Source organism: Dryobates pubescens, chromosome 15 (genome assembly GCF_014839835.1).
Source record: "Dryobates pubescens isolate bDryPub1 chromosome 15, bDryPub1.pri, whole genome shotgun sequence".
Lineage (NCBI taxonomy): Eukaryota > Metazoa > Chordata > Aves > Piciformes > Picidae > Dryobates > Dryobates pubescens.
Window position 1 is genome coordinate 9,301,733 of NC_071626.1, and position 15,418 is coordinate 9,317,150.

At 43.2% G+C, this 15,418-nt stretch overlaps 1 protein-coding gene across 1 annotated transcript; it reads right to left on the bottom strand.

Annotated features, from left to right (window-relative positions):
- Positions 1–10,568, bottom strand: NCF4 (neutrophil cytosolic factor 4). Its single transcript, XM_009902515.2, is given in 10 exon segments — positions 1–229; positions 1,490–1,555; positions 1,638–1,768; positions 2,499–2,597; positions 4,534–4,591; positions 5,573–5,700; positions 6,470–6,540; positions 7,090–7,243; positions 8,446–8,530; positions 10,394–10,568. Coding segments are annotated over 10 exon segments (1,053 nt in total). The 5' UTR covers positions 10,426–10,568.
- Positions 10,569–15,418: the final 4,850 nt, after the last annotated feature.

Consider the following 15,418-nt stretch of genomic DNA (forward strand, 5'->3'; position numbering starts at 1 on the left):
TTACTTTGCTCTTAGTGTTTAGGTAGAACCTATTCCTGGACTTGTGTTGTAGACACTCAAGTCATCTTTGTGGGTGATGTGCAATTTCCATGGGAAGAAATGCTTCTCAGGGGGCCTTCTCCTGCTCTGAGACACCATGAGTTCAACATCCTGATCAGAGAGCAGCCGGATCAGATCACCATGAAGGTCCCGATAATTCAGAACAAGGTCATCTTGGCTGAACTCCCGCCTGGTGAAAAAGGAATGGATTGATTCCCAGGAATCAAGAAATGCCTGGAAGATGAACAACATACTGGCCATCTAATTCATTCTGCTAAAAGCCACATAAACCCTGGGGTGTCTTGGCATTCTTGACACAGCTAGTAGTAGAAATCATGCAGCAACATTCATGCTGTGTTGTGTTTAAGCTAAGAAATCTGTCAGAACCAAGAACCATTTGCAACAGCACCACGTGCATGGCATAGTTCATCTGTGTGTTTGAGAAAATACCCACACATAAGAGCTGACTGCAGTTGTTAACCACTTTTGCCTACTTACAATCCCTTTTTTTGGAGGGAAGGAAGGTTAAGGAATGGAAGAATTTTAGCATAAGTGTTCCATTACTGATATTTGATGTCCAATACTAGATTAATCTATTTTAATATTTGTTTGACAGAGGTTAGAATGTCATGTCCTGAATCCTGAAGAAGTATGTTAGACAGAAATATATTAGGAAGCACATGGACCTGATGGAGTGGGTCCAGAGGAGGGCCACGAAAATGATCACGGCACCTCGGCTACAAAGAGAGGCTGAGGGAGCTGGGGTTGTCCAGCCTGTAGAAGAGGAGGCTCCAGGGAGACCTAATAGCAGCCTTCCAGTACCTGAAAGAAGCCTACAGAACGGATGGGGAGAGACTGTTCACAAAGTCCTGCAGTGACAGGACAAGGGGCAATGGCTTCAAACTAGAGAGGGGCAGATTTAGATTGGATATCAGGAAAAAGTTCTTCATTATGAGGCTGGTGGAACACTGGAACAGGTTGCCCAGGGAGGTGGTTGAGGCCCCTTCCCTTGGAGATAGTCAAGGTGAGGCTCAACGAGGCCCTGGGTAGCCTGATCTAGATGGGGATATCCCTGCTGACTGCGGGGAGTTTGGACTAGATGACCTTTGGAGGTCCCTTCTGGCCTGGACCATTCTATGATTCTATGAAAAGGTCCTTGCCTGAGGGTATGGCTCTGATCTTAGAACAAAAAATGGGAACTTCTCCCCAGCATAATTGAGTTAGGAGCATGTGGCATCCCACACTCAGTGAAAATCTCCAGGCAGACTAAGTGTCTGCACAGATGGCCTTGGGCCAAATCAAAGTACGACTTCTTCAGGACAGTTGAAGAGTATTTCACATCCAAAACATGGTGATGACCAAGTAGAATGTGGAAAGTGTGGGAGGACTGGAAGAAACCTGACAAATGCTCCAACAATACTAAACAGACAACTAACTGCTTGCACTGTACCTCATCAATTCTGTGAGATCCTTCAGTGACGGAACGGTGCACAGATCCTCTTCTACTGCAATATCCCTGTAACAAGGACAAATCTAATCATTGCATATCATGCAAGGAGAAAGGTCAGCAGTAAACTGGGTGACTCTCTTCTTGTTACCTGATAGTGCTCACAGTCTCATCATAGTAATAACAGCGAACTTTATTAACTGCATCTTCTTGCTGTGGCAAATCTTTTATGATCTTCACGAAAGCACATGGGAAAATCCCAGTGGCATCATCAGCTGTTCCCTGGAAGGCCAGGAAGTGTTAGAGTGAAGAAAACCATGCTATTCTGGCCACATACAATGGGTTATAAAATTCAGTTGATTTTCATAGAAACCATTGTAAGAATTTTTTCCACTCTGTTCAAGAAAAGAAAGGCTATGGAAGGGACCTTCTGGCACCCCTGCAGAAAGATTACACAACTGCATAGTCAAACACAAGGCAGGGGAGCGAAACAGCGTATAAAAAATGGAAGTCAGATGGTTACCAAGAGAGGCTGTGGTGTTTGGGCAAGTAGATATGTCATATCAGCAAACACACAGTATGTTCGCCTCATCTTTTTTCAGAACACTGCTACATCGCCCAAGTTCTCTCTAATCAAGCTGACGTGTGTTGTGGTATGAAGCATGAAGTATACAGCAACTCCCCCTGAGGCAAGAAACCAATTAATCGCTGAAATGGAGTTTCCATCTCCTTTCTGTGGCCTTTTTGTGTTCTAATCACTTCCAGAGAATGTATAAACATTTCAGCAGAAGCGAATGCAAACGAAAACAGAGGGCAGAAGATTTGTGAGCTAAAAAACATCAAGAAAAGTAACTTTTGAATTTGGAGTCAAGTATTTACTCTTGACAGCAAGACCTGATTATGATACAGTTTCTCCTGGAAAGGAGCAGACAGGTCCCAAGGACTAGAAGAGCCCTTTCCCCTCATATATTTCAGTGTACGCTAATAATTCAGTACCCTCTTGAAGCCTTACCTCCAACCAGTCTTTGTTTACTCTGCTGAGGAGATAGATCAAGTCTCCCTTCTTGAAGCTGAGTTCCAGTTTATTGGATCCAGAAAAATCAAACAGTGCCTATTGAATGTCATAACACTGAAATTACATATTCACAGAAGTACAGCAGTGAACCTCCCTGCTCTGTTCATGGGGTGAGAGTACAAAGCAGAATGATAGTATGCATTTGTCACCACAGATGTATTTTTGAGGTAAGGTCATGTGTATGATCATAATCTGCAGTTCTCACAGTTTCTTCTCCTACTCAGCACGCACAAAATTGCTTTGAAGAAGTACTGAAGGCTCTAGGATAAACATGGCTCTGAGAGAGCTGCATGCTAGGATTGTTAAAGTGGCAGGACACTGAGCACTGGAGAAATAAATACAGACAAGTGGAGGACACCTAAGATCAAGTAAAGCAACAGAGCTGAAGACAACTGAAATCTTGAAAATGGGCCTTAAGAATTTGCAGAAGTGTGGTGTCCTAATTTAAGGGCAACTAACTCTTGTCCTCACATTTGGCTTTCAGGCCTCTGTGCTGAGCTGAGAGATTTGGGGAAGTCTGGGGGAATTAAAATAGAACTTAGATGTCCCTCTCAGGGAAGAAAATAGAGGGGAAAGGAGAGGGGAAAGGAGAGGGGAGAGGAGAGGGGAGAGGGGAGGGGAGAGGGGAGGGGAGAGGGGAGGGGAGAGGGGAGGGGAGAGGGGAGGGGAGAGGGGAGGGGAGAGGGGAGGGGAGAGGGGAGGGGAGAGGGGAGGGGAGAGGGGAGGGGAGAGGGAAGGGAAGGGAAGGGAAGGGAAGGGAAGGGAAGGGAAGGGAAGGGAAGGGAAGGGAAGGGAAGGGAAGGGAAGGGAAGGGAAGGGAAGGGAAGGGAAGGGAAGGGAAGGGAAGGGAAGGGAAGGGAAGGGAAGGGAAGGGAAGGGAAGGGAAGGGAAGGGAAGGGAAGGGAAGGGAAGGGAAGGGAAGGGAAGGGAAGGGAAGGGAAGGGAAGGGAAGGGAAGGGAAGGGAAGGGAAGGGACCACATGCTACCACCCTAACAAGCTGTTCTTGAGTAATCAAAATGTTGAGGTTATCAAAAATGCACATCTCTGCCTTGTCCTCAGAGAATGTGATAGCCATCTGAAAGCTCTTAGAGGAGCAAAAATGGAAGGTTTTTCATTAGTCTGTGTTGAGGTGGTTCTTTTGACCTTGTTCATGCCAAGACTTCTCCTAGTAAGGAAAGACAATGGCTAATGTTGTGCTAGTATTTCATATGTTTGCTTAACAGCTCTTTCAAAAGCCTGGTTTCATCTGTTGAAAAGTTTTGGGGGGTATATTCAACATCAATATATTAATAGATAAAGAGATATGACTGATCCAAGACCCTGTGACGGATCCATATGACTGATCAAGAGATATGGCTGATCCACGACCCTGTGACTGCCTCACTCAGGAGCAGGACCCGAGACCTGCCACACTCAGGAAAGGAAAACAACAAACCTCAAAGCACATAGCAAAGTAAGTGGATATTCCAGGAAACAAGACCATGTTCAGGCAAGTACTAATTACAAAGCAGTTCTGTGTTCTTAATACCAAGATATACAGCAGAAGACAAATGTCTTCAGCAGAAGGCTTATGTTACAGAAAATACTAAGATGTTTCAGGTACAAAAGCTTTTAAATGTATTTTAAAGTCCATGATACTGAAGCACAGGCTTGTTTTACATTTCCTTTAGAGGTATCACTCTGTAAATGTGGACCATTCAACAGTAAGCTGCACATGTGTCTCAGTTTTGAACCTCCTGTCATAATGGCTTCACAACAAATCCTCTTTTTACTCAAGTAAGGAGGAACAGGGCACTTCTTCCCCATCTCTTGTTTCATTCCCTGTTGTTAAAATCAATTGCTTTCCTGTGTCATTTTCACTCTCCCTTCTTTCCCCGAGCTCTAATTGGGGAAGGCAACTTGATCAATGAGATAGCAAAGTAAAACAGAGTTTAATCTCCTATGCTGTGACAGATTGTGCAGAGCACTCACCTCAGCCCGCGGAGCTGCCGTGCGGTCAAAAAAAGGCCCTTGAGGTGAAATGCTTTTACTGCAAAGGAGGGAGAAACAGGGGAGGTGAATGTGCCTTTCTAGTCATCAAAAATACTACACAATCAGTAGTATGGTGCCTGCATTTTTATTACTCAAGAGGCAGGCAAGTCATAGATCACTGGAGACACTGCACGAGAATCCGTGTGCAGCACTGAGGTAATCAAATACAGATGCAACAACATTCTCTCAGTTTCAGTGCAGAGCAGCAGTTATCTGATGATGTTTGCTGCAGAGGACAGATGGAATTTTCAATACAGTCAGTATCCTGGGCCTCTCTTCCACAGCCCTGCTCGACCCTTCTACTCTGCCTTCTGGGCATCCCTGGGCATTTCTAGTATTTATGGCATTCGGTTCAAACCTCCGTCATGCACACACCCAGGCATGCATGCACATGCAGGTTTTGCACTGTTTGAGGTAAGTGAAAAGGAAGTAAGTCCATCTTTGCTTTGTTCAAAGGAGAATGAATTTGTCTGAGGGGTAATGAAGTATGACATCTACTTATAGCAGTTCTCCAAAGGGGTGTCAATGCTGCTATGTAGGCCAGGCCCCAGTTTAAACGAAGGACAGGAACAAACAAGCATTCAGTTTCATTTAGTGTCTGAATCACATCCCATTGACTTCAATGGCAGAAGCTTGTGTCCTTAAGCTTGGCCTGGTATATTCTGTGATTCTGCACATTACAGTAGATAGAACAATTAAGGTATTATCATCAGATAGAGCTCAGCAGTTGGTCTTTGGAAGCAAGCTATACACTTCCTTTGGAAGCTTCCTTTACTGCAAGCATCATTTCTGCTTTAAAAACCTGAGATCCCTGCAAAGAAATACCCTGTGATCACGCTGCCACAAAGATCCTCATATTAGGACTTTGTGGATACACTTGGAAAACACAGTGGTGATCCTGATTTCTCTTCCCCCCTCCCCCAAACTGGACAGCACCTCTTACATCAAGCGATGCTGAACAAACACATCAATCTCTTACATTCGCCGTGTTCGTGGGCGAAGCCGTCTCAGTCTGTGAGGCACCTGTTCACAATCAAAGGTTGAGTGATAGAAGAACAGCCTCACCTCTTCATCCATCAACACCCAAACGGGTAGGCAGAGTAGGTTCTGTGCCAAGAGCAAGTAGGAAGCAGAGTGTAACAGTGGGAGAGAACAATTTGCTATTTATTTACATCTAGCAAATGTGCCTCTCTGACCTACAGGATCATGAAGGATATTAATTACTGCCAGAAATCTCCCTCCTCTCCCTTCTCACTCAGCAGGACATAGCTGAACAGCTGACAGTTTCTCCTGTTTACTCCTGGAGTTGGCCAATATATTGCTTCACTCCTTTTGTGCCTGGTTTACTGCAGAAGGATTAAATTGCTCTTTGTGTTTCCCTTCAGAACATGCATGGCTGTGGAAAGAAGGCAATCTTAAGTACTGGAAGCCTTGTTCAGTGCTTCAGACTTTTACTAATTTAAATTCAGGTCTTCTGTACACAAAGAATTTCTCTCCTTGATGTGTCTTTACTGCAGAATTGGGTACACTCTGAAGCCCACTTCACTGTCCCTGTCCCTTAGGTGCATATACCAACTCCATATTCACACAACACCTGGAGGTTCACCATCTCCTCACATATCTTGGGGATGTTTGTAAGGATGTCTTTTCATATATGAAGGTAGGGAATAAGCCTCTGTGAACTGAATACTCCAGGAGATCCTAGACTCTGACAGTCTGGGGAATAGGACTGCAGCTTGTCCCACAGTGTGGAAATCATCTTCAGGAAAAACAATACAGAGAGAAGCAGATACCTAGGAGTATATCAATGCTTTCTCTTAGCTAATTTCATGGGATAAGTGCTTGGTGCAATCTCTACCTTAAAAATAAGTTTTACCTTCATGTACACGTTTAGGATAGGAATCCTGTTCTCAGCAATTTCCCTTTTGGCCCCAACATAAACTTTGCCTGTGAAAGTTATCAAAGAAAAAAAATAAAAGGAGGAAAAAGTCAACAATAACAAAGTTCTTTGAGGTCTTTTCCAGCCTCATTGATTCTACAATTCTATAGAGAGAGTTGTTAGCCCTTGGAAAGTGCTGCCCAGGGAGGTGGTGGAGTCACCGTCCCTGGAGGTGTTCAAGAGGGGATTGGATGTGGCACTTGGTGGCATGGTTTAGTAGTCATGAGGTGTTGGGTGACAGGTTGGACTTGATGATCTTTGAGGTCTTTTCCAACCTTATTGGTTCTATGATTCTATAGAAAAGAGGCTGTCATAGGATCAAAGCAAGCAGGAAAAAATAGACTCTCCAAGACAAAAGGCATTTTCTAAAGGACTTAAGGTTTCTAAATGCACTTTACCACAAGTGAAGGGATTGCCAATGGAAGCTGACATCTCTAGCATGAACAGCTTGGAATTAGTTCCCTGTCACAGCTACTTCCCTAAGATGCACTTCTCTTTAGGAGAAGCAGGGCTGGGAAAGCTGTTAATCATGCAGGGATCTGGTGCTGACAGCTCACCTGGCAATATGGGGAGTGTGCAGGTGAAAGGGCTGGTTTTGCTCTCTGCCCCATATCTCTCCTCTAGTTTGGTGTGTAGGGCATAGAACTGACGATAGCGTCGGAAAATCAAGTATCTGCCACCACCCTTGAGCTTCACTTCAATGACAAACATCTGAAACAGAGAAGAAGAAATTCAGGCTGATGTTCATACTTACAAATAGTTATCAAATGAAAGTGAGGCACAGAATAGGAACATGAGACCAGTGCTCTGGGAATATTGTCCTAGGAGCAGAATGGAAATCCAGCCCTCAGTTAATCATCTGCAAACTCAAGTGCTAGAAAATAACAAGTTAGCCCCAAACTGTGGGATGCATGTGTGGGTCCACACGTGATCCTATGGATCATGCCCCTTTGGCTGCTTTCTATTACACAATCTTAAAAGGAAATCTGTAGTTACCAGATGCTACTTTATGTCACACACCTTTCCTCAGTGACAAACAAAACATACTGGGGAGGTAAATACAAATATTTTATAGTAGCATGTTTTGGACATATAAATCTACAGACAGATATCTAAATGAATTTATTTTCAGGGTTGAAGGCATTCATACTTCTTTTTTTGACTTCAAAAGAGACAATTTCAGAAATTATGGTCTGACCTCCTCCAGCCACTCTCTTATTTCTTATCTCTTGCCAAAATTGCTTTGCTCTGAAAGAGCCTGCAATTTCCATGCACTGACCTCCAAGTCACATTGCAGCCAGATCCTTCAGAAAACATAAAGACAGAGCAGACAAACACCACTACACTCCAGAGTAAAACCTGCATATTGCAGTGGGAAGGCTTTATGAGCATCATCTCCAGCAAAACCAGCTTAACCTGCAGAAGTCAGACTGAGCTGGTCTCATCCAAAACCACTGTTTAGAAAATCTCATGGTGCTTTTCCCTACTATTTGCTTCCTGTGTGCTCCTTCATGGCTAATCAATATGCTACTTTCTGTAGAGATGAAAGCATCCTTACTTGCCAGTACCATGGAATAATGAAGCCAAGGCCTTGCCCTTCTACCCTCTCTGAATTCCTTTACCAATATCTTCACCAAAGGTACAATACTCTAACAGCAAATGATCAGAAATTAGGTAAAAATTCAGAGAACAAACAATGTTAGAGGATCTCTCGGCCACATTCCACCCTAACAATAAAGTTTTAGACTAAATCTGTGATAGACTAACCAGCATTCCAGAAGAAAGAAGCACTGAGGAGTCCTCCACACAACACTATTCATGCCAGGAAGCAACTACCCCAGACTAACTTCATTTTGCTCCCACAACCAAATCAATCACAGTTGTATAAAGACAGGGTAAATCTGCCTTCTTACATAATAATTAGTAAAGCCTTTCTTCTCTTCAATATCTGCAATGTTAGCTGAAACAGGTACGTCATCTGGAAGCTGGTCAAAATCACTGTGAAGCAAGAACAAAAGATTGAGGTTACTCATACTGATATTAGCCTTTAGAGGTCACCATGCCATACAGAGCAAAGATCACATTATCTAGTGTCAAAACCAAGAAGTTAGAAACTCGTGGTGTCATTCTCTTCCTCTGAAGTTCTGCTCTGGAGATGTCAAGTTCCTGTAAGTTCAGCACAAGTCAGTAAACCGTTGTGAAGATTAATCAAGCCTGAAAAGCATCCCTGTCAATCCTAGAGTAGAAGGACTACAAAAGAAACACTTGAGCTGGTAAGCTTCTCCTGAGAAATGTGATCAGCTGTGGGTGCATTCTTAATCCTTCCTACAGTATCTAGCAGACTTAACATAATAACTCTGCAGCAGCACCTCTTATTGTAAGGAGATTCATTATTTACCATGATTTATGGTGGTGTTATTACTGCATTACTGCATGGAATAGGAAACAGCTCCAAGAAAAGAGCTTGTGGTGCTAAGTGCTGGAGAAGCTGACAGCACAAGCCTAATTCCTAAAAACCTTACACATTCCCTGTGTAGATACATGCAGTGTACCTTACACATACAAGAAATGACAGAAGGGTAAGCACACAAAAAAAGAGCAAAAAAACCCACAAAGGGCAAAAGAAACAAAGACATAGTATTCTTCTAGATGATAGCTAGTGAAGCCTGCACCAGCTGTCAAAATGTTGTCATGTTTTCTTGTAAGCACCACAGTAAAGCAGACTCTTACAGAGGCTTTGAGAAAACAACAAGTAGCCTAGTAAATATTTGCAGGGAGATCTCTTAGTCACAGCAGATAACCTGAAGCTAGCACAAATACACTCGTTTGGAAATGTCAGAACGTGTGGAGGAACACATGAGAGTGGGCAAGATGAGAATAAGCTTTGCAGAGCCTACATAGCATTGCATTTGAAGCAAAAGAGATGGAAGAATTCCTATAAGACCACCTAAAAAAGCAGCCATCTGACCACGTGTATACTCTCATGGTTTTGTCTATACTGTCAACACAAGAAAACAGCAGGGACTGGCAGGTCCTTTTGCCTCTGGGGGTCTTCCCTTTGGTACACCACCTTTGACAAACAGAAGACAAATTCACCTTTGCTTCAGCCTTACAACTTGGCGTTGTTAGAGTGGTATTTTTGTTAACACTTAAGTGAAAAGGATCAAGAATGAGGAAGAAAAGATAACAAATGAGGAAGAGAGAAAGAGAAACTTTAAAAACCAGATGATCTAAGAAATGCCAAGCTGATGTAATGTTAAATATTCTGATAATACACTCCCCCCCCCCCCCAAAAAAAAACCCAAAACAAAACCAACCACATACACACAGAAAAAACACCCCACACATGGTAGCTGGCTCAGTTTACTCTGCTAGAAGACTATCCCAAGCAGGGGCTTCCATGATGCATATTCCATCTGGAAAGCTGAAGTAATGATGCAAAGCCTTGCAGCAGCTTGTTGTATGATGAGAGTTACGTGAATCAGCACCACCCACAACACCATAAATACTGCCACTTACTGTGAAGAGGGATGTGGTTATGGAGATCAAGAGATATAATTAGTCATATCACAAACACTCATATCACAACCCCCCCCCAGTAAAAGGGAAACTGTTTGCAGCTGTAAAGAGGACAATGACCCACTGTTGTCCTACGTGGTAGTTATTCCCCACAAAAAGAAGAAAGTCCGCTCCAGCTTAAGGAATAGTCTGCTCCACACTGAGCAGCCTAACAGTTTGGAAGTTAGGATGACAAGAAATCTTTTAGAATCATCGAAGAAGCTTGTATCCAAATTAAATGGACAGACCACAGCAGTTAGAAGGAAGCTTGTGGGGAGGAGGGAGGTGGGAGACACACGGTACCTCTTTTCTCGCAGCTGTCGGGGAAGAGACATGGTTTTCAGTGTCTTAAATCCAGATGGCTAAGCTCTATTCCTTCACTTCTTGGGCAGTTCCTAGTTGAACAGGATGAACACAGCCAAAACAACTCTCCTTCTGTGAATCAACTCCTTTGCAAGGCCCAGAGATCTTTTCTATAATGTTTCAGTGTCAGAGGATTTCTTGGGTATCTCCCCACCCCCATGAGATTGAGGAAGTCCCAGAGGAAAAACAGTCATAAAGACAGACTGGTTTGTGAGGTCTCTCATGTATCGAAACTGCCACAGTTGAGAAACAAAAAGCCCAGAAACCAAGAGCCACATATCCCATTGTCCACCTCTTCACTGAAACTTGCCCCTCTTGCACTGAAAGCCAGTAAGAGTGAGCTCAACGAATTCTGGTTTGCCCCAGCTAAAATGCCCCCTTGTATATCTCTACACTAATGTTTGCCAACTAGGATGAATACTTCTGATGCCTTCTTGAGGTTCTGTGATTCCCAAGAATACTCCTTTCCATGGACCAAGAGCCAGGAGGTGGAGCTCAAGAGTAAATTTTCAAGTGGGAGCACAAAGTATGGTCAGGAGATTAGGAAAGGAGCTTTGAAGGTTGGATCAATGCAAGTAAGAGTATGAGCCCTTGAAAGAGCAGAGATCTTTCCGGCTTCATGTGCTCGAAGCAATCCACATTTGCCACCTGCAACGAGAATCCTGACTGCCCTGCCTTGTACACAAAGTGCAGTGGTATAACATTTGTATAACAGCAGAAGACAGTTTTTCAAGAAGAAAATAAAAGGAAGAGTGTTGAGGAAACCAACATTTCCTAACACTGCAGAGAAGTTGCAGCACAGCTTATCTGCCTTAGTCCAAAACTGTTGTGTAGTATCTTTGCCTCCCCATTTCAGTCTTTCACTCTCTTCTCCTTCTGCTGTCAAGCACAAAAATTCTTATATGAATGGAGCAAAAGCCAGCCAGAAGCCTTCAAACTAAAGATTCACAATTGTAAGCATCAGCCTTAAGAAAAAAATGCATTTTAATGAAGTCAATTCTTCAGCCACCTTGTTTATCACCCATCTCTTTTCTGTGGGTAATTGAAGCCACCTCTGTAGAATTTGAAAGGGGATATAGTGTCTCTTGATCAGAAGGGACCAGGAGAACTGCATTTTCTGAGTGATCTGCTGCCCACACAGACTTAGCAGAGCTGTTTTAAGTGTTAATGTTTTAAGTGTTAATGTTGAATAGAAGTATTTCCCCAGCCCCTCACACTCTGCTGTGTATTCCAGTTTCTTGATTAGGCCTGGTAAATGTATAGTCCTTGTATCACCTGAAGTCAGGCTCAGTGTTCCTTTCCCTTTGCCTCCAGTAAGAGGCACAATAATCAAGTTTTCCCTCCTGTAATATTCTTGTTTCCTCCTGACATTCATAAGGAAATAGGAGCAGATCACCTTGACCAGAACTCTTAATCACAAGATCAATATATACGTGTCCTGCTTTGAGTTAAGTCTCTTCTAAGCAACTTCCTGAAGTTAATGGCATGTTTTTCACAGACAGTGTCTGGTTCTAGAAGTGATGCTAATGCTTGATGTCTATAGTTACTGCCAATGACTGGTATGTAGAAAGGCTCTTGCTTGTACTTGCTCCTATGGACACCAAGGTCACTGCTAAACCTTGTGTGCCATGATGGTGGTGCAGAAAGCAAAAATCCACACCAGTGGGGAGGAGCAGACAGAACAGGTGACCCTCAGCTAACCAACAAGGTATTCCCTTCCAAATATGTCATACTCAGTATAAAGCTGAGGGATCACAAGAGTTCCACTCCTTCATCAATGGCCACCATGCAAGGGCTCTGTCCATTCTGCTTTCAATCAAGATCTGTGTGTTCCTGTGTCCAGTTCCCACCTGCCAAGGCCAGCCTGGGGTTTCCCCAGTGCCTGTCAAGAGTAGTGACATAACTGCCATCAGGGGGATTGGGACTGACATTCTTTTTGTATCAATTTGTGCTTTTTTTAAATATATATATTGATTGTTGTTATGTATTATTAATAATGAATTACATTAGTAAATATTATTATTACTATTCTTTTCATTAAATCCATTTTAGGTTTATTTTCATAAGTTTCTCTCCAGAACAAGAGGACACAGTCTCAAGCTGCGCCAGGGGAGGTTCAGACTGGCTGTTAGGAAGAAATTCTACACACAGAGATTGATTGCCCATTGGAATGGGCTGCCTGGGGAGGTGGTGGAGTCACCACCACTGGAGGTGTTTAGGAGGAGACTTGATAGGGTGCTTGGTTGCATGGTTTAGTTGATTAGGTGGTGTTGGATGATAGGTTGGACTCGATGATCTTGAAGGTCTCTTCCAACCTGGTTTAGTCTATTCCATTCCCTTTCTCTTTCCCTTCTGGAAAAGGAGAGGGGTTAATAGAGAGCATTTGTCACTTTTTTAGTGGCCAGCCCAACCCTAACCCTTGACAGTATGAGCTCAAGAAAATCCAGAGGGCCCCTCCTAACAGAGGCAGAAAGATTGTGGAAAGCACAAGAGCAGTGCAAATTTAACAGAAGTGATAAAAGGAAAGGTAATAGGGGTGCTTTTAAGGTAACTTTTTCTCTCTGGTGCATATCATGGCTTTGACAAGAAAATCACAAAAAAGGATATTCCAATCTTGTCCAAGCTCTTGGAAGACACTGATCTAGACATAATGGAGATATCCATCTTTTAAGAGATGTGTATGTATGTGATGGATAAGACACATAGCAAAAATACTTGCTCATGGTTTACCTGCAGACACAGCTTTTCAAGAGCAGACAACCTCACAGACAAGCTGCCAACTGCTTTGCTGTAAACTGTGTAAAACAAACGCAGAGCAGCTCCTCGATCCTGCCACTCCCTACTGGAGTCAGTAACCATGCTTATCTAACAGGACAATGCTAAACCTGCTTAGAAAGTTCCTGATTCCACAATGTTTTCTTGTTCTGAACTAAACCAAACCTAAGTCCTTCTTTTCTGATGAAAAGGCAGATTCCTGCCTCAGAAGAGTGGATAGCTGATTACTCAGAGGGTTCACCAAGGCTTGTGAGAGACTAAAATTTGAGACACTGCTTTGTCATGATCTTCTGTGCCAAATCAGTGCCTCTACTACCAGGTTATTTTCTGTCAGTTTTCACTATTTAGGCTGAAGAAATGGGCTGGGTCTAATCAAACCCACATTCTCTTTCTGTAAGTACTTTATTATTGGTGAAGGAAAAAAATGCCCCTTACAAAACTGATACCATAATGGCAGTACCTGTGCCAAGAGATATGTCTGCACTAGGAAAGTTCCATCTTCACCAGATGACATAGGCAGCTCTCAGTTTTGAGAGCAGCCATAGGCAGCATAGTCATTAGGGCCCTATGCACCCACCCTTATCCATATGCAGGCATCCAGGTGCAAGAAATGCTAACAAATTAGTTAATTAAAGGAGACTACTAAGACAACCCTCAGGAGACTGAATCTTGACCATATGCTGACACCAGCACACACCTTTTCACAGTTCAGCACCTACTAGATTATTTTGGCCATGTATGCCTGCAAGCTGTGAAATCGTGGCCTTCTGTCTAATGCACTTGTTGCTAGAAAATACTTGTAACAAGGATACATAGCACCTTGGAAATCTGAGAGTGTCAGCTACAACCAAACAGCCAGAGCAAGCATAGAATTTTAATGGAAAATGGGAATGTAGTCCCAAATCACCAACGATACATGAACCACTAATAAAAGATGAATCAAAGGAAGGTATCAGAAGCACCCAGCTGAATCTGTTCTGATGACAGCAGTACAGACCATGCCTACTGGGGCAGCAGGTACTGTAGATTTTTGGCTGTGCACGTCTGTACACGTTAGAATAACAACTTCTTTCTGATGCACCTGAGGTTAGAAAAGTCTTGCATAGTTATGTTCACTCATCAGCCATAGAATGCATTTATTAAATGGCAGAATCTAGTGAACAAGAATAATATCCTTAAAAGACACCAGGTCTCATCCCAGCCTAATCTGTAAAGCAAATAACATTTTAACAATCACTGCAAAGAGGCTGAACATCAAACAGAAAGAGATACAGGAGGGGTGGCTTGCAATATACTTTCACTCAGCCAAATGTTCTCAAAGAACATGTGAAATATTTGTTTCAGTAGGGTACAAATTATTAGCAGTTGAATGTCTTCTGGGGTTGCTCAAGATTGAGCTGCAACTGATAACACCGATGTGGGAATACTGACTCAGGAGTATATTCCATTTTCCATTCATATTACACACCTGCACTGATTTTGCTCATAGAATAGAATAGAATAGGATAGAATAGAATAGAATAGAATAGAATAGAATAGAATAGAATAGAATTAACCAGGTTGGAAGAGACCTTTGAGATGATTGAGTCCAACCTATCACCCAACACCATCTAATCAACTAAACCATGGCACCAAGTGCTTCATCCAGTCTCCTCTTAAACACCTCCAGTGATGGTGACTCCACCACCTCCCTGTGCAGCCCATTCCAATGGGCAATCACTCTCTCTGTGTAGAACTTCCTCCTAACCTGCAGCCTAAACCTCCCCTGGTGCAGCTTGAGACTGTGTCCTGTTGTTCTGCTGCTGGTTGCCTGGGAGAAGAGACCAGCCCCCACCTGGCTACAACCTCCCTTCAGGTAGTTGTAGAGAGCAATAAGGTCTCCCCTGAGCCTCCTCTTCTCCAGGCTAAACAATCCCAGCTCCAGTGACTCAATCCATATCAGCGGAGTGCACAGATACGCTCCCTGTCTTGCACTCTGTTGGGAGGAAAAATGGCACAGGGGTATAGATGAGCAGGACTTTGGAAATCTGCTTTGATTTAGATTTGGACACAGTTTCCATGACTTCTTGTTAAAGGTGAAAAGTGAGTAGCAGCCATTTGCAGAGAAGAACTATGCCCATGGCAGGAGGGTTGAAACTAGGTGATCTTTAAGGTCCCTTCCCACCCAAACCATTCTATGGTTCTATGATC